This window comes from Sinohyriopsis cumingii, chromosome 3 (genome assembly GCF_028554795.1).
Source record: "Sinohyriopsis cumingii isolate HCF-2022 chromosome 3, ASM2855479v2, whole genome shotgun sequence".
Classification (NCBI taxonomy): Eukaryota; Metazoa; Mollusca; class Bivalvia; order Unionida; family Unionidae; genus Sinohyriopsis; species Sinohyriopsis cumingii.
Genome location: NC_142963.1, coordinates 51238232 through 51259121, shown reverse-complemented (window position 1 = coordinate 51259121; position 20890 = coordinate 51238232). Strand labels below are relative to the sequence as shown.

The 20890-nt window shown below is 33.7% G+C and overlaps 1 protein-coding gene across 2 annotated transcripts in view; it reads right to left on the bottom strand.

Annotated features, from left to right (window-relative positions):
- The window catches only part of LOC149802846 (uncharacterized), a 155748-nt gene that overhangs the window by 28555 nt on the left and 106303 nt on the right, over positions 1-20890 (bottom strand). Inside the window, exons 5-8 of one of the 2 annotated variants that reach the window (XM_089952301.1) lie at positions 17897-17938; positions 16471-16506; positions 11543-11584; positions 4753-4794 (exon numbers count right to left, since the gene is read on the bottom strand). In XM_089952301.1, coding sequence (XP_089808427.1) covers positions 4753-4794; positions 11543-11584; positions 16471-16506; positions 17897-17938 — 162 coding nt within the window. The remainder of the gene's footprint in view (positions 1-4752; positions 4795-11542; positions 11585-16470; positions 16507-17896; positions 17939-20890) is intronic. The other variant, XM_089952302.1, reaches the window with a different exon arrangement.

Genomic DNA, 20890 nt, shown 5'->3' with positions numbered 1-20890 from the left:
ACTTGTATCACTGAGTGCAAAGTGTTGACAAGCTGAGCCAATCAAATACAAGACCAAGGTGAGCCAATCAAATACAAGACCAAGGTGAGCCAATCAAATGCAAGACAAACTGATTAATATCCACAGACATCACTCATAATCATAAACAGCTGAGATCTTATAAAAAATGCAGTCTAATGTAGGTGTTCAATGATACACCTCTGCCACTTATCAAAAGGATTCACAATACAAAGCCTACAGTATCAAACCTTATTGATACACATAAAATATTTGATGGTATTTTCATCTTTAGTAGGTGGTCTGTCACTGTAGCAGGTGGTGACATTTAATTGGTTGACATATTGGTTGTATTTTTAACATGTAGATTACAGACATACAATTTTCATCTGTTCATATGCCATTCTGATCCATGAAGAAATAGTGCAATTTCCTCATGCAGAGGAAATCTTATCTAGAAAAATTCAGAGCAAAGTGGAGATATCACTAACAACCAAATCATACACATTATACTTCCTGCAGATGCAAAACAACTTTTGAGGTGACAGACACTCATTTCTGAAGGTGAAAAATGAAACCTGACATATCACAGTAAAAGGAGACATTACAAAGTTGTTCCTCATGTATAATTTACGTATTTTACAGATCATTTAATAGCAAATTTTGCACAACGTTTCTCTCATGCACTGTTTCTATATTGACCTAGTTTGGATGCTAATACTTCTGGTGCATCACTCAATGGACATGCCACAGTTAGTCCTGACTGGTGGTTATTGTATGGATTTGCGCAAACAATAATCACCAATCAGAATTAAATGTGACATAATTATCTGCATGACGTACTGGAAGTATAGCACTTAAATCTGAAGCAAATAAAAGAAAACATTTGTGTAATGTGGTTAAAAAGTGATCAGTACAGTGCATAAATCATACATTCCCATACAGAAATTTCTCATGGATTCCTTACAGAATACTTCAGGAATCCGTATGGAAGAGATATGGACTGAAAAACTTATGGAATCAGACAATTTATTCCATATCAATTCCATAAGTTCTTCACAGCAAGTGAAAATTCCATGTGGAATAAAGTTGCAACTTTAATCCATAAGCACCTTTTTCCATATGGAAAGCAGGCTCATGTATTATAGCATCATGGAAAATACTCTCTGAAGAATTAATAACCTAAACTATCTGACTCAAATATAAATATTAGTGGGAGTTAGAGTACATGTATATGTCAGTGTAGCTGATGTGGAAGGATGAACACATACTCATAAATGTATGTCAGTTTTCTTTAATTTATTTCCACAGATGTTTAAAAACAGACAAAATCATGATCAAAAAGTAGAGAAAATGTAAACATGATCAGAAAATTAATATCATAGATGAATCTTTGGACTTAGAAAATTTTGGTGCAAGGTGGATTTTGGGCTTGATCTGATGTTTATTCTTAAAAGTATTTTTTTTGGCTTCCTATTTAAATATGCTCTACAAAAATCATACCCAAGTGAAAATGTGGCTGAAATTTCAGCAAAATACTGAACATTTCTTGACATTCACTCAAATGTCCTTTTTCACTAAATTTATGGTATTTTAGGAGATTTTACCAGCATTTCTGAAAATATCAGTGGGAATTTGTGATTGAAATTTCACTGAGAGTTTGCCAAAAATTCTAAAAAAATATAGTGATTTTGTGATTGTAATATCACTGACATTTCAGTAAAAAAAATATCAGTAAGATATAATAAAATTTATTTTTTTGTTTCTTGTACAATTTCAATGATTTCCAGCAGCATTTATATTCCCCGTTTCTGATAGCTGTAATTGTATTGTTTATTTTGGGCACAATAACTTCTTTCCACATCTTTCTGTGTTATATTTCTTTATCAAATTTTGTTATTGTTGTTGTTGTATTTTTGTTTAACTTAAACTGGATTTAACTGCCCTCAAACAAGTTTTCTTGTTTTCTGTTTTAAATCAGAATTTCGCTTTTCTTCTGACCTGAATCTGATTTTCCTCGATACAGACCCTTTTTTAATAGTCTCCGAAACTTTTTTAAATAATGCTCTATCCACAACAAGCTTTCTAATAAGTATTTGTTTCATTTATTATTTAAAGGATGATCGCTGTAAAGAGCTTTCTGATTGGTTAAAATTGTGTACTTGCCCAATGAATCGTTGCATAACAGAAACCGATAGGAATGCTAAACATGGCGATTCGAGCGGGATACAAGTTGAATAAACATTTGAAAAATGTATGGCAATGAGAATAGCTTGAATGCAAAGTCGATGGGAATGTAACTGGTTAGTCTGTATGAAAACTGAATGCTTGGACTAGCATTTGCTTTTTGTGCCATAAAGAGCTTCACAGTAGCGGCTAATGTGCTAAATAGGACAAGGAATTGAACCAGGATGATTTCGAAGTTATATAACTCAAAACTGATTAACTTCCAGAATTAATTTATGGAGGACAATGTATAGATCACTGGTGGGAATTGTTGCGAAATACCTGTCTATCAAAGATCGTCATATCTTTGCGGAATTCTTTTCGCCCCCACATAGAATCATCTTTCATTATCGTGAGGCATTATTGTGTATATTATCAAAATATTCTAGGTGTGTTGGAATTCAGTATAAAATAAGAGTAACTATATCATGTTAAACGTTTGTCACGGCTGCTTATGGAACAAGGACTAACTGAAAAGACCATAACAGCATCATAGTTTGTACATTAATAAAAAATTAAGTCTGCAGTACAAGTGATATATGGCAGGCTCCTAGCATTTCTTCTTTTCATGTCTCAAATGGATGCTTTTCTGCAATTTTGCATTATTTTCACAGTTGAATTTTACAATGCAGATTAATATTTTATATTTTATATATGTTTATATGGTCACAGATGCCTGTGCATATATTCCAGGCTTGATACTTTGATTTTTAAAACCACTTAATTATTTAGTGTCAAGCTAGATTCTTCACATCATACTGTATATATTGTACATAACTGATAGAAGGCCTCAGGGTAGATTAGTTCTGTAACTAGTTAAGTTACCTTCTTTAAATAGTCATTATTATTATTATTATTATTATTATTATTATTATTAACCCCCATATCTCTTGCCTTGGATGTCATATAATTATAACATCTGTAAAATAATTTAATTTAATATCACCTTGGTTAATAAAGTCCTGTTTAATTTATATTCATTATTAATTTGAAACCTTCTGAAATGTCTGAAAAACTATTGAAACTTCAGTAAAATACTATATAATGATCAAATTTTAGTGAAATCTCACAAAAGTTTTAGTCAAATATTTGTGAAATCTCACCAAACTTTTCAGTGAAATGAAAAAGACTTAAGTGATGCCATCATGCATTAGGCTTTGTATGCGAGGAAGAAAATGAGGACAAGAAAAACCTGAATCTTATTTGATAATGTCTGTCAAAATAAAATTTATGATCCATTTTAAAAACTATTGAGAATATTTATCACTGATTCCCAATAATGTCTAAGAATCATTAGGCAGTTTAATAGAAATATGAAGCTGATTTTTTTATGGTTTAGGCAGAAAGCGCTTAAAAAACCAGTCTGCATGAAATCTGCCTCAAGTATGCCTGGAAAATTTCATATGGGATGAACTATTATCAAATTCCATATGGACCATTTACAAATTCCATATGGTATATTTGCCAACTCCATATGGACTATTCACAAATTTCATATGGAGTATTGCCAAATTCCATATGGATTATTGCCAAATTCCATATGGAATTTTAATTTTATTCCAAATGGACAACCTACAGATCTCATGGACTAATTTGCATATTCCATAAGATTTTCCATATGGAGTATGTAAAGAATCCATAACATTTCCATATGGATACACTGAAATCCATAAGAGTGCTTCAGCTATAGAATAAAAATGTCCACATGGATATTTCTGTAAAAGTATGTATGGATTCCACATCCAATCCATGTGGAAAATTTTGTACGGGTAGGAACAAATGTGGAAAGTCTTCTTTACACTGAGCATCCTGATTGGACAAAATAAATCAGCATGGAACTGGCAGGGTTGGTATGTGGGGACATATTTCAGACCATGTGAGTTTGACACCTGTGTTTCTTAATTTGCACAAGGCAACTAGATGTTGACAATAGTTTTTCTTTCTTACTAACAGAAATGAGTGCCCATTCCTACTACAGCCATCTCAAGTAAATTCTCAATTTAAAGATTTTAAAGGCAAATTACTAATAATTATTTAGGACTGCTGAAAATTACACTAATCATTTTGTATGGTTTCTTTGTCTCTTGTATCAATATGGGTATAAATATGAAAAAGGTATTGATATACTGATATATCTATTAATAATTTCAACCCTAGTCTCTACAGTAGCAAACATTAGGCCAAAATCAGATGGAGGTTCAACTTATAAATGAACATAGGACTCACTCATAATAAAACCCATCCAACATCTTAATGATATTAACCTTATAATTTACCAAGTCTGATTAAAATCGGGTCAAAAATACAGTCCTCTCTTTCAAGAGGTAAGAAGCTCTGGTTATCAGACACATGATAACTTCATTTATATTTATGGATTTAATTACCAAATTTAATGTAAAAAATATTATCAGAAATAAATCTGCTAAATTATTACAAGTTCAGCAAGATCGCCTGACCATATCATTACAATAGATTACAATAGGAATAGATGCCATGGCACTTATTAAGTTCAATAACCCTTATTCCTACCTGGATATAGACCTAGATCTTGATTTTTCTCTTTTCTTAGATCTGCAAAAAAAGAAGGAACTTGGATAAAATGTGAAAACAGGAATAGGAACTTGTGTCATTAAGCGCCAGTAGTAGAAACAACAAACTATCGGTAGAATTGATAAGTATTCTTTGGCACAAAATATCAAATCCAAGGAAAATATGCTGACTGATGTTTTTAAGGCTGCTGCTGCAAATGTCTATGTTCCCAAAATTATTATTGAGAGCAAAACTAATAAAAGAATATCAAAATGCAGGGGTTTTTTTTACCACCCTCAACAAGAGACTCAAGTATTTTTACTCACATGGCTTACCTCCTACAGCAGAACAACTCGGTAACTGCCTGCATTCATTGCTCAACAAACATGCCCCAGCTAACAAGTGCAGAGTATCAATTCAAAAGTGTTTTCCATGGTATAGCAGTGTTAGGGCCCAGCTTCGCACTGCTAAAAGAGACCGCCGTAAAGCTGAGAGGATTTGGCTTTCCACCAGACTCACCGTTCATAAGCAAATCTATTAAGCCGCTAAGAAGAATGTCACAAATATAGTCCATGCAGCGAAATCAGCCCACTACACTACTAAGACCTTGGAAAGTTCCAGCTGCAAAGAGCTCTTTGAGATTACTAACAAGCTAATGTCAAGGAACAAATCTACACCACTTCCAACTACCTTCTCTCCAGTCGACCTTCCGGACATGTTTGCAAATTTTTTCTGTGTCAAAGTACAAACCATTAGAGATAAGCTTGACACCACAATTTCAATTGACTTGTTGTCACCATACAGTTGGGATACAGAATTTGAGCAGCAACCATTAGCAGCATTTGAACCTGTCTATATGGATTTTGTACGTACAATCCTGATGAAGAGTGCACCAAAGTCATGTGAACTTGATCCAATTCCAACATCACTGCTGCTTGAGTGCTTAGATCCAGTATTGCCTTCACTAACTGATGTTATTAATACCTCTCTCTCATCCGGGGAATTTCCATCATTTTGGGGGCCCCCGAGTGGCCAAGTGGTCTAAAGCGCTCTCCGTTATGGATCACTACCATCTCACCTCTGTCTGTGTGGGTTCGTGTCTCAGATTCAGCTAATGTGGGTATGTGAGAAAGCTTGCTAGTTAGTAGCTTCTCATGGGTCAGTGTTCTTTCCGGGCTTTTCCCGGGTTCTTCCTCCACCATTAATACTGGCCGCCATGTATAGCCTATCGTGTGCTGAAAAATGGCGTTAAACCCTACAACAACAATAACAACCATCATTTTTCAAAACTGCCACTGTAAAGCCTCTTAGAAAAGGTTGTGTCCCAGCTTGTATCTCATCTGAATTCAAACAGTCTTTTTAGCAATGTACAATCTGCATATCGCCCTTACCACAGTACTGAAACTACTCTTCTAAAAGTAGTTAATGACATTCTCTCTGCGTTGGATAGCGGAAAGATTACAGTCCTTATCCTCCTTGATTTGTCTGCAGCATTTGAAACAACAGACCATGATATATTACTTCACCGTCTCCAGCATGTATTTGGCATTCATGATACAGCCTTACTGTGGTTCAAGTCCTACTTGGTCAACAGGACACAAATTGTGTCTGCAAATGGAATACACTCTAGCCCAGTTAATCTATGGTGTGGTGTTCCACAGGGGTCTATTCTTGGACCTGTTCTCTTCATTCTATACACTCAGCTGTTCTCAAGTGTCATAGATCATCATCCAGTGTCTCACCAATTGTACGCTGACGACACCCAAATATACAAATCTAGCCACCCAACTGAAGTTGATGCTACCATCCAAGGTGTAGAGAGGTGCATTTCTGATGTGAAATCATGGATGACATGTAAAAAGCTACAGATTCATGATGATAAAACTGAGGCCATTCTGATCACAACACAAAGACTTTCTCATTCACATCCTTTACCTCAAACAATAAATATCAGCAACACCAACACTAAATTCACACAATCGGTATGAAACCTAGGTGTTACTCTGGACAGTGCTCTCACATTGCACCAACATGTCGTGAACATATGCAAGGCTGCAAATCTTGAGCTGAGATGCATCAGCTCCATTCGCAAATATCTTTCAGTTGATGCCACTAAAACACTTGTGTTTTCATTAGTACTTTCAAGACTGGACTATTGTAACTCAATTCTGTCTGGTTCATCACAATATCAAATCCAGAAACTTCAGAAAGTTCAAAACACAGCTGCTCGCGGATCATACTTAGAGTACCACGATCAGAGCACACCTCCTCGCTGCTCTGTACCCTACACTGGCTATCCATTCGATCCAGAATCAAACACAAAATTTGTTCTCTGTGCTATGTTTCACTAACGGACTCCAGTCCAACATATCTATCCGACCTCACCTATGTGTACACACCAGCAAGATACTTATGCTCCTCTTCTGACAATCGTATACTCATTATTCCCACTATAAAAACAAAGTCATATGGATAGCGTTCTTTTGCATACCAGGGCCCAGCAATGCGGAAGGAATTACCCACTGAACTTAGACACAAAGACACACTGATCCCATTCAAGAGATCTCATAAAACTCACTTATTTCCACTGCAAGAACAAATTTAAAGACCTAAAAATGTTTCCTACCTTAAATATTTTCAGCATATTTTTTATGTTTTCTAATTTCAATGTGTTTGGTTTTTTTAATCATATCATTATATATGTTGTTTATGTTATAGGTGTTGTCTAATGTTGTAAAGCACTTAGAGCTTCTAAAGATAAGATGCTACACAAGTCCTCATTATTATTATTATTATCATAAAACTTAACAGTTGACACTTTCAGTAAGCAGGCTTTGGTAGTATTGTATAAACTGCCACACGTAATCTATCTCAAACCTTACATCATATTGATATTACTTATTTTACTAACATTTGATCAAAGTTCATTTAGAAGATAAAGGCATTGTTAATATATATATACAGTCTCTTGCTTATTATCAAACTCATCCAAGATGTTGATCTCAGCCAATCTGATACAAAATTACCTCATAAATGTGATTAGATCTTGTTCATAATCAAATATCATTCAGAATCATGAAGACACAGGACTATTTCACAAGTTTGATCAAAAGCTGATCAGATATGTAGCTGTAAAAGTGTTGACAAGCTGAGTCAATCAAATACAAGATAAAATTATCAATATCCACAGCCCTCACTGACAAGAATATATAACACATATTTCTTTAAAAAAAACATCCAATCAAAATCTGATCAAAAATGCAGCTTAATGAAGGTATGAAATGATACAATTCTGCCACATATAAATATGATTCATGATACACAGCCTACAATAGGAAACATTAACAATCATATCTATCAACATTTAAAATGCCAAGTAGGGTGATTAAATAAAAAAATAAGGGAGATTGGGACCTATAATCAGGAAGTTTTTTTGCAGCATTTTTAAAGCCTGTTTTCACTAAATATTGACCGATCTTTCAGGTGCAATATGCATGAAAGTCTCAAAAGGACACGCTGTTTCTCCATATGACGTGCCTTTGTTTCCTCCAGGTTTTACCCTCTTTTCATATTCTGGTAGTTGTAGCAAAACTGCATAATAGTTTACGGTTAGTATTAAGTAAACAAGCAAGAAAACCAGTGTGACTAATTAACAGTTAATTCTTATCACTGTTATTTTTGTGTGAAAAGAACTGGCCCTCTGATATACTTCAAAGAAACCATGTTATACAGTGTGTTATGTAAGCAGTGACCAGCAATTGATTGGCAAATAAACAATGCCCTATTTTGTTGTAACATAGCCTAAATTAGCAGTCTCAAGTGTAAACATGTGGCAACTATTTTTCCCATATTTTATATCCAACATTATTTTCTTATTGTCAACTGTAAAGCATTTAGCTAAGTTTGCTAAATAACATATTCACTAGTATTCTGAATTAGTCTTTATGGGCACATATTCTGCATGGTATGGTTATTTTTCATTTTTTTTTTTTAAATTTAATGATGATATTTAATATCTGTATATACAGTACAGTAATGCCAAATATATTTACTCATTTAAGTGTCTCTCATGGGAATGGAGATACTATAGCATTTACCTTGATCATTCTTGGGATTGAAATTAACTGTTCACAATTTTATTGCTGTAGTCTATTTTTGTTTATCTTACAGTTTATTTTCTGATTTTAGTATTGTTTTGGGATTTTTAAAAATCATAAATTTACATGACTAATGTTAAAATTTAAAATTTTATTTACTGAAGAAATTTGTGTCTGTAGTATGATAATTATATTCATCACAACAATATTAACAAGTGATAAAATAGAAATGGCTTCTATGCATTGCATATGACATCCATTTATGTGGAATTATTTTTAGAAGAAATGAAAATCAAAAGACATAACGTAAGAGTTGGGAGCTCTTAGCAAAAATAGGGAGATATTATCAAATCGAGAGGTAGGCATCAAAGGACCCCAAACATCGGGAGTTATTTTTTCTGGCAATAGAGTTGACAGGTATTATCGACACACATAAAATATTGGATGTTATTTTCATCTTTAGATGGTCTGTCACTGTGGTGGGATAGTGCTCTTTTATTGGTTGTACTTTCAGTATGCAGATAACAGACACAGACTTATCATTTGTTCATATACCATTCTGACTCTTGACAAAATATAAAAAGAACTTCCAGACTACCTGTTATATGTCTCTTGAGTTTCATTCAAATATTTTAGGCCATTTCAGGCTCCTCCATTTGATCAGGTACAAGACTCTTTTAGAACATTTTATTAAAGATTTCAGTTCTTTGCTTAAATTTGAAAAACCTGACAGTATTATAGTCAAAACAGAAGAAATAGTGCAGATGCCTCATGCAAAGGAAATCTTATCTAGAAAAAGTCAGAGAGAAGAAGTGGAGATATCACTAAAAACCAAATCATACACATTATACTTCCTGCAGAAGACACTCATTTATGCCAGTGAAAAATGAAACTTGAAAACACCAACTACCCTTCTACAAATTAACAAGCTGACTATAACCTGTGTGGTTCGGAATCTGGTCCTGTACTGATTCTGTGCTAATTTGTTTTAGTATAATCACTGCTTAGATATATCAGAGTAAAAAGAGACATTACAAACTTGTTCCTCATGTATAATTTACATATTTTACAGATCATTTAATAGCAACTTTTGCACAACGTTTCTCTGATGAATTGTTTCTATATTGACCTAGTTTGGATGCAAATACTTCTGGTGTATCACTCAGTGGATATGCCACAGTTAGTCCTGATTGGTGGTTATTGTTTGGACTTGAGCAAACAATAATCACCAATCAGAATTAAATGTGACATAATTATCTGCATGTCATACTGGAAGTATAGCACTTAAATCTGAAGCAAATAAAAGAGAAACTTTGTGTATGTGTGTGTATGATTTGGAATTTTAACGTAGCTTTAACAATTTTTCAGTCATATCACAACGATGTCAAGCCTGCAGACAAGTAACATGATGTCCCCCCCAGTCACATTATCCTGACACAAGGCCAACCAGTTCAAACACTAACCACTTAATGCTGAGCGCCAAGCAAGGCAGATGTTAGTAACATTTTTGTAAGTCTTTTGTATGACTCGGCCAGAGATCGAACCCACAACCTCCCACATCCGAGGTGGATGCTCTAACCACTAGGCCACCGAAGCAGTAGAAACTTTGTGTAAAGTGGTTATGAAATGATCAGTACAGTACATAAATCATACATAGGAACAAATGTGGAAAGTCTTCTTAATACACTAATATATTTTATTAGTGGCTGAGCATTCTGATGGGATAAAATAAATGAGCATGGAATTGGCAGGGTTGGTGTGTGTGTGTGATTTGGATTTTTAACGCAGCTTGAACAATGTTTCAGTCATATTGCTACGATGTCTGTAGTGTGAAAGTTTATAGTGATGTCTAGCACTGGGGCATCATGCCGCAGACATGAAGCATGATGTCCCACCCAGTCACATTATCCTGACACCAGTCCAACCGGTCCTAACACTAACCCCTTAATGCCGAGTGCCAAGCGAGGCAGCTGTTAGTATCATTTTTGTAAGTCTTTGGTATGTCTCGGCCGAGGGCAGGGTTGGTATGTGGGGACATATTTCAGACCATGTGAGTTTGACACCTTGTGTTTCTTAATATGCACAAGGCAACTAGATGTTGACAATAGTTTTTCTTTATTACTAAAGGAAATGAGTGCATATTCCTGCTACAGCCATCTCAAGTAAATTCTCAATTTAAAGATTTTAAAGGCAAATGACTAATCACTATTCAAGACTGCTGAAAATTACAATAATCATTTTGTAAGGTTTCTTCTTCTCTTGTATCAATATGGGTATAAAAATGAAAAAGGTGTTGATATACTAATATATCTATTAATAATTTCAACGCTAGTCCTTACAGTGGTAAATTCAGAGGTTCAACTTATACATGAACATAGGACTCATTCATAATAAAACCCATCCAACATCTTAATGATATAAGCCTTATAATTTACCAACTTAAGCCTGATTAAAATCAGGTCAAAAATAAAGTACTCTCTTTCAAGAGGTAAGAAGCTCAGATTATCAGACACATGATAACTTCATTTATATTTATGGATTGCATTACCAAATTTAATTTTTAAAATATTATCAGAAATAAATTCGCTAAATTATTACAAGTTCAGCAAGATCATCTGCCCATCTCATTACAAAAGATTACAATCGGAATAGATGCCATGGCACTTATTAAGTTCAATAACCCTTATTCCTACCTGGATATAGACCTAGATCTTGATTTTTCTCTTTTCTTAGATCTGCAAAAAAAGAAGGAACTTGGATAAAATGTGAAAACAGGAATAGGAACTTGTGTCATTAAGTGCCAGTAGTAGAAACAACAAACTATCGGTAGAATTGATAAGTATTCTTTGGCACAAAATATCAAATCCAAGGAAAATATGCTGACTGATGTTTTTAAGGCTGCTGCTGCCAATGTCTATTTTCCAAAAATTATTATTGAGAGCAAAACTAATAAAAGAATATGAAAATGCAGGATTTTTTTACCACCCTTAACAAGAGACCCAAGTATTTTTACTCACATGACTTATAAAACTTAACAGTTGACACTTTCAGTAAGCAGGCTATGGTAATATTGTATAAACTGCCCCATGTAATCTATCTCAAACCTTATATCATATTGATATTACTTATTTTATTACTGTTTGATCAAAGTTCATTTAGAGGATACAGACATGGTTAATATATATATATATATATATATATATATATATATATATATATATATATATATATATATATATATATATATATAATATATATATATATATAGCACGCTCCGATATAACGCGAATATGGATATAACGCAGTCGTGGCATGGCTCCCGAAATTTCATATACATATATTTTTCTTGTGCACAAAAAAATTTCTTAAAAAGTACGAAAAAAACGTAAAAAGCTGCTTATCATTTTGGGGAAGAGATCATGTATTAATAATACATGACGATCGTGGCCTGGCTCCTGAAATTTTATAAGTATTTTTCTCCAACACGAAAAAATATTTTTTTTCTTCTTCTTAAAAGTAAAAAGAAGAAAAAATGCATAAAAAGTTTATTCTGGAATCGCGTAGGTCTTCGCCAATGTTGCAAACTTGGATTGTTTTTCCTTATTGGCTGCAAAACATACCATGTGGCTTTATTTATTTGTTGGCGACATTGTTGGCTGTTTAAACTTTTATATACAACCACTGGTTTGGAGTGCAGAAATTCAGAGGCCACATGCAAGGAAGCCGCAAACTGGATATAAAATGCACTGAAATTTATCAATTGTTACATAAACAAATTCTTTGTCCATACTGACAAACCATCTAAACAGTGCACTGTTATATCATAATCCACTTATCCTGAAATCTAGCATGAGTTCTGTATGTTGTGAAATATCTGCTTTTTTGTTGTTGACATTTCTGGTAACAGAGATCAACCAGACGAGGCATTGTCTCGTAATCTATCTTTCATCGGATTTTCGGCAGCTCGCTAGTAATTAATATATTTACAAAGACTGACATTTATATGTGGATGGTAAGTAAAATTCCTCTTCATTTCACTCAGAATTAAATCCTTCAGAACGCTCACATTTTCTGTAATAATTCCTGTCGTCAGAACACCTGCATCTCTATCGTCCATTGACCCTTTATTAATTTTCAGATGCATGCATGGAAGGCAGCATCAAGCTACTACCACAAATGTGAAAAAAAAAATACATCTTACTTATTGGTTTATTCAGTAGGTATGGAGGGACAGTAACTAGAATAGTCTAAACAAGGGCCAATTCCTTTTTAAAAATGTACCCAGATAAAATAGTTTGCTGAAGTTTCAAAGGAAACAGATTACCTTTGAAGCACTGACTGTTATGAAACGTACTCAGCAAATGGAAAAAATACCAGTCTTAATCATGCAATACAATTATTTAATGTTGCCGCCACAATAAGAAATGGGCATTCATTTGGTTCTCGAAAGCTGTCCTTTAGTGGTGACTTCAATAGCGCATGCACCCTTCATCAAAGAAAGCCGACTACAATTTTTTAATAACAGCAAAGAACTTTTCTTCAAAGGAAGTCAGTACCAAACTTAAATAAAAGTGATGGAATCTGATGGGTTTTTGCATTTTCCAATGTGACTGGAACACGTTAACTCTGCTGTGAAAGTTTCCTTTTTGTAGGGAAAAAGTTTGTGGCTTAAAATGCAAACTAACTTTTACCGACTTGGAACGTATTTTAAAGTAAATGTGCTTCGTCATTCGTTATGTGATTGTGCTATGTTTTTCCACTGAATTCAGACCAATATGACCTGTTACAAAATTAATGAATATTTTAAAGCTGTGTGTGCATATTTTCGATGGAATCACTTGTATTGTGGATTCAATGTATATGATGAAGTTCGCAGGTGAGTACACAGTGTTGATACTCTATTCATGCTATGCATTAAACATTTATACATAAACAGGATTCACGTATATGTACCAATTCATGGTTTTCTAAATAAAGTAAACTATTATATTATGTCTTCTCTGTTTTCACTACAGGTGTATTTCTCATTTAATATGCATCAATTCAAGATGGTAACTGTGCCAACGAAGCACGTATTTTACCACCAGCATTTATTACCCCCTCCACACAATTTGTTGTTTATTTGGGGGGGTTTTTACATTTTCTTCAGCTAACTGACTTGGTTACATATAACAGGGTTTGGTATATAATGCGGTCAGGTTTTATGGCTCCCAACTACCATGTTATAGTGGGGTCACACTGTATATCTATATATATATAGACTCTTGCTTTATATCATCAAACTCATCCAAGATTTTGATCTCAGCCAATCTGATACAAGATTACCTCATAAATATGTTTAGACCTTGTTCATAATCAAATATTATACAGTATCTTGTAAATATAAGACCATTTAATAAGCTTGGTCAAAAGCTGACCAGAAATGTAACTGCAAGAGTTGACAAGCTAAGCCAATCAAATACAAGACCAAGGTGAGCCAATCAAATACAAGACCAAGGTAAGCCAATCAAATACAAGACCAAATGATTAATATCAATGGAATTCACCAACCATACAACGCAAAGATCTTCATTTATATATTTTTTTTAAAAACATGTCTGATCAAAATCTTATCAAAACTGCCTTCTAATGTGGGTTTAAAATGATATGCCTCTACCACATATTAATATGATTCCAAATACTCAGCCTACACATGAAATATTATTGATACCCATATCAAATTTCATGGTCTTTTCATCTTTAGAAGCTCTGTCACTGTGGTGGGGCAGTGCTATTGTATTGGTTGACATATTAGTTGTATTTTTAGACTACAGACAGACTTATCATCTGTTCATATACCATTCTGATCCTTGACATGATGTAAAAAAAATACTTATCAAAATGGCTACTTGTTCCATGTCAGTGACTTTCATTCAACATTTTGGGCTAGTTCAGACTGCTCCAGTTAATCAGGTGCAAGATTCATCTTGGTCACCATGCCCTTTATTTTGCACTGTATGAATGTGTTTAAAATATATTCTCACCAAATTCATGTCTTCACTTAAATTTGGAAGTCAAATCAGTGCTCTCTTGAAAGGGAGAAGAAACACTGCAATTTCCACTTGCAAAGCAAATCTTATCCAAAAAAAGTCTTAAGTGAAGAAATAAAGATATCACTAACAACCAAATCTTTCACATTGTACTTCCTGCAGATGCAAAGTAACTTTTGAGGTCACAGGCACTCATTTCTGTCAGTGAAACAAGAAACTGTTGAAAACACCCACAACTCTTCTACAAATTAAAAAGTTGACTATAACCTCTGTGATTTGTAATCTGGCCCCTTGATGACTGTATGCTTATTTGCTTTATCCTGTCAGTATACACACTAATTAAATAATATTGCATAAAAAGAGTCTTTACAAACTTATTCCCCATGTATAATTTATGTACTATACAGATCATTTAATAGGCACTTTTGCACAAGATTTCTCTGTTGTATTGTTTCTCAATTGACCTAGTTTGGATGCAAATACTTCCGGTGTGTCACGCAGTGAATGTGCCACAGTTAGTTCTGATAGGTTGTTATTGTTTGGACTTGAACAAACAAAAGCTTTGCATCTAAATTGACCTAATCTGAATGCCAATACTTTTAAAGCGTCATTCATGGAATATGTCACAGTTCCGATTAATGGTTATTGATAGAACTTAAACAAAGAATAAACTCCAATCAGAATTAGATGTGATACATTTATCAGCAGGACAGATCCAAAGTATAGACCTCACAAATGATGCAAGCTGACAAGATGTGAAACAAAAGAGAAACTTTGTGTCATGTGGTTATGAAATGATCAGTACAGTACATAAATCATATATAGGAACAAATGTGGAATGTCTTCTTTACACTGATATATGTTATCAGTGGTTGAGCATTCTGATGGGATAAAACAGTCAGCATGAAACTGGCAGGGCTGGGATATCGGGGGATATTTCAAACCACACAAGTTAGACACCTTATGCCTGTTAATTTGCACAAGTCAAATAGGTGCTGTCAATAGTTTTTCTTTCTTACTAAGTAAAATGGGTGCATATTCCTGCTATGACCAACTGAAATAAATTCACAGCCTAAAGATTTTAGAGGCAAGTTACTAACAATTATTCAGGACTGCTGAAAAATAATAATTTTGTATAGATGCTTCGCCTCTTGTATTAATATGGGTATCAATAAGGAAAAGGTACTGAACTATGATATATCAATTAATCTTTCATCCCTAGTCTCTACTGTAGTAAAATCTCAGCCAATCAGATTAAGGATCAACTTATAAATATATATAGGACTCATTCATAATAAAAATCATCCAACATCTTGATCATATGAGGCTTATAAATTAGCAAGTCTGATTAAAATCGTCACAAATACAGTACTCTCATTCAAATGGTAAGAAGCTAAGGTTATCAGATACCTGGCAACTTCTGTAATATTTGTGGATTTCACTACCAAATTTAATTTTTTAAAGTCTGATCAGAAATAAAGTCACTAAAATTTGACTAGCTCAGAAAGATCACCTGACCACCTCATTACAAAAGATTACAATAGAAATAGATGCAAGGCCATTTAACAAGTTCAATTAGGCCTTATTCCTACCTGGATCTAGACCTCGATCTCTCCCTTTTCTTAGATCTGCAAAAAATAAAGAACTTGGATAAAATGAAAAAAAAACTGGATTAGAATTGATAAGTATTCATAAATAAGTATTCATAGATAAAATATATATAATCCAAGGAAAATAAGCTGACTGATGTTATTATGGCTGCTGCTGCTGCTACTGTTTGTTTTCGCAAAATTATTTTAGAGAGCAAATATTCATGATAATTGTGTGACCCTAAAACTAATAAAAGAATATGAAAATGCAGGGGTTTTATTTCACCACCCTTAAAAAAGTGTCCCAAGTATTTTTACTCACATGGCTTATAGAACTTAACAGTTGACACTTTCAGTAAGCAGGCTTATGTAGTATTGTAAAAACAGCCCCATGTAAACCATCTCAAATCTTGTGTAATATTGATAATACTTATGTTATTACTGTTTGATCAAGGTTCATTTAGAAGATACAGGCATGGTTAATATATATATATATATATATATATATATATATATATATATATATATATATATATATATATATATATATATATATAATGTCTCTTGCTTATCATCAAATGGGGTATATATATATATATATATATATATATATATATATATAATGTCTCTTGCTTATCATCAAATGGGGCCCCGAGTGGCCAAGTGGTCTAAAGCCTAAAGCGCTCTCCGTTACAGATCACTGCCATCTCACCTCTGTCTGCGCCGGTTCAAGTCTCGGATTCAGCCCATGTGGGTATGTGAGAAAGCTTGCTAGTAGCTTCTCGTGGGTCGGTGGTTCTTTCCGGGGTTTTCCCAGGCTCTTCCTCCACCATTAATACTGGCCGCCATGTATAGCCTATCGTGTGCTGAAAAATGGCGTTAAACCCCACAACAACAACAACAATAACATATCATCAATCTCATCCAAGATTTTGATCTCAGCCAATATGTCATATAAAACAGTCAGCATGAAATTGTTAGAGTTGGGACATGGGGGCAAATTTCAGACCACACGAGTTCAAAACTTTATGCTTCTTAATTTGCACATGACAAAATAGGTGCTGTCAGTAGTTTTTCTATTTTAGTAACAAAAATGGGTGCATATTCCTGCTATAACTGTCTGAAAGTGAATTCTCAATTTAAAGATTTTAAGAATGAAATGGCAAATGAATAATAATTATTCAGGACAGGACTGCTGAAAATTAAACTAATCATTTTGTATGGATTCTTTGCTCTGGTATCAACATGGGTATTGATATGGAAATAGTATTGATTTCAGCAGCTATTTAATTTTAAAAAATCTGACCAGATATAAAGTCACTAAAATGCTGACAAGCTCAGCAAGATCACCTGACCACCTCATTACAAAATATTACAATAGAAATACATGCAGGGCCATTTAACAAGTTCAATTAGGCCTTATTCCTACCTGGATCTAGACCTTGATCTTGATTTCTCCGGTTTCTTAGATCTGCAAAAGAGAAGGAACCTGGATAAAATGGGAAAACAGGATTGGTAAGTTGTATCATTGAGTGCCAAAAGTGAAAACAACAAACTACCAGTAGAACTGATTTAAAAAAAGTCAAATCGAAGGAAAATGTGATAACATGTTATTATGGAAGCTGCTGCTACTATTTTCCAAAATTATTATTTGAGGAGATGCTCAATGATAATTGTGTGATACTAAAATTGATAAAAGAATAAGAAAATGCAGGGTACTTTTAAACCACCCATGAAAAAGAGGCCCAAGTATTTTACTCACATGGCTTATGGAACTTAACAATTGACCCTTCCTGGAGTTAAAGCAGATTTATGTAGTATTGCAAAATAGGCCCCATGTAAACCATCTCAAACCTTATGTTATATTGATATTATTTATTTTCCTATAGGACCTATTAACAGTCTGATCGAAAGCTGATCAAAAATGCAGCTGCAAGAGTGTCAGCAAGCTGAGCCAATCAAATAAAAGTCCAAGATGAGCCAATCAAATACAAGTCCAAGATGAGCCAATCAAATACAAGACTAAATCATTAATATCATTGGTCCTCACTAATGGTACACAAATGAGATCAAAATATTATTAAAAAAATGCAGTCTAATGATGCTGTGAAATGATACACCTCTGCCAAATATCAATATGATTAATGATACACAGCCTTCAATATGAAACATTATCAACACACATACAATATAATGGTATTTTCATCTTAAGAAGGTCACTGTGGGGGAGATGCTATTTTATTGGTTGTATGTTTCGCATGCAGATTACAGATATAGACTTATCTGTTCATATGCCATTCTGATCCTTGACAAGATACAATAAGTACTTCCAAACAGACTTCCTCTTATGTGTGAGTGATTCTCATTTAACATTTTAGGCCATTTCAGGCTGATCCATTTGATCAGGTAAAAGACTCCTATTGGCGATTATGCCCTGTTTTGCACTTCATAAACGTTTTAAAATATCGTTACCAATTTCATGTCTTCACTTAAATTTGATAAAATTGTCAACCAGGTACCAGTTAAAAAATTTAAAAAAGCAAACAAACAATAGCATGTTTTCAAGTTCAGATCAAAGACATCAGGAACAAGAGAGAGACACAGAATAATTACAGTTTGATTTATTCATTGTTAGAACTCCTTGTAATTTCCTTATTTGCTATTTACAGTAACTGTACATGAAACAGAAAAAAGACAGGTTTCTTTAATGTGAAACCAAGTGTCACAGATTCATTCTATTTTGATACACACATATCTAGCAGGCCAGTATAAATTGAAAAAAAAAGGGGCCAGATAATAAGAAAAATGGACTTTTATCAATGTGTCTCATGGATGTTATATAATTGAAAAATGTTAGAGGAGAGGGATTTGTTAAACTTATAAACATGTTGTATCCAGAATGGACATATCAATAATACCTTACAAATTTTGAAAAAAAATTGACTGTGATGTAATAGAGCATTCATCATATGTGGACTTCAGAACCACTGGTGAAAGTTAGACATGTAGACTACCTAGCTCAAATTAGTGTTATGCATAAATAAATTTGTTTTCTGTATATATTCTTGTACTAACTACTAATCCACATGGAATTAGCCAATTTGTGACAAGTATTTTAATTACAGATCCAGGTAAGTACCAAAAATAAATCTACATTTTTTATACTTTTTACTGTAATTATGGCATGTAGCATGCAGCATACTCTTGTTATTCTCATATTATGTTATTTTGCCATCTATATATTAGTAATAATTATACTTTTCTTGACAGTTGGCATAAATGAATTAACAACAAAGCAGTTCAGATTCACATTTAATATGATTTCCCTTTGATCAGGTACCTGGGAAACTGATTGTTATGATTAATGGGTACCTGGTAGAAGTTTCCTAAAATTTTTACATCTCTAATGCCTGGCAAATTTAATACTGTCAGTATTGTGTATCTATGTACCTGACAAGTTTAATACTGTCAGTATTGTATATCTGTGTGCAAATCTAACATAATACTGTCAGTATTGTGTATCTACGTACCTGGCAATTTTAATACTGTCAGTATTTGTATCTATGTGCCTGGCAAATTTAATACTATCACTATTGTGTATATATTTGCCCAGCAAGTTTAATACTGTCAATATAGTCTATCAATGTGCCCAGCAAGTTTAATATTGTCAGTATTGTCTATCTATGTGCATGGCAAGTTTAATACTGTCAGTATTGTCTACCTATGTGCCTGGAAAGTTTAATACTGTCAGTATTGTCCATGTGCCCAGCAAGTTTAATACTGTCAGTATTATCTTTGTGCCAAGCAAGTTTAATACTGTCAGTATTATCTATACACCCAGCAAATTTAATAAAGTCAGTATTATCTATATACCTGGCAAGTTTAATACTGTCAGCATTATCTATATGCCAGGCAAGTTTAATATTGTCAGTATAGTCTATCTATGTGCCCGGCAAGTTTAATACTGTCAGTATTGTCTATCTATGTGCCTGGAAAGTTTAATACTGTCAGTACTGTCTATGTGCCCTTCAAGTTTAATACTGTCAGTATTCTCTATGTGCCTTGCAAGTTTAACAGTCAGTATTATCTATATGCCCAGCAAGTTTAATACTGTTAGTATTGTCTATGTGCCCAACAAGTTTAATACTGTCAGTATTATCTTTGTGCCAAGCAAGTTTAATACTGTCAGTATTATCTATACACCCAGCAAGTTTAATACTGTCAGTATTCTCTATGTGCCTTGCAAGTTTAATAGTCAGTATTATCTATATGCCCAGCAAGTTTAATATTGTTAGTATTGTCTATGTGCCCAACAAGTTTAATACTGTCAGTATTATCTTTGTGTCAAGCAAGTTTAATACTGTCAGTATTATCTATACACCCAGCAAGTTTAATACTGTCAGTATTATCTTTGTGCCAAGCA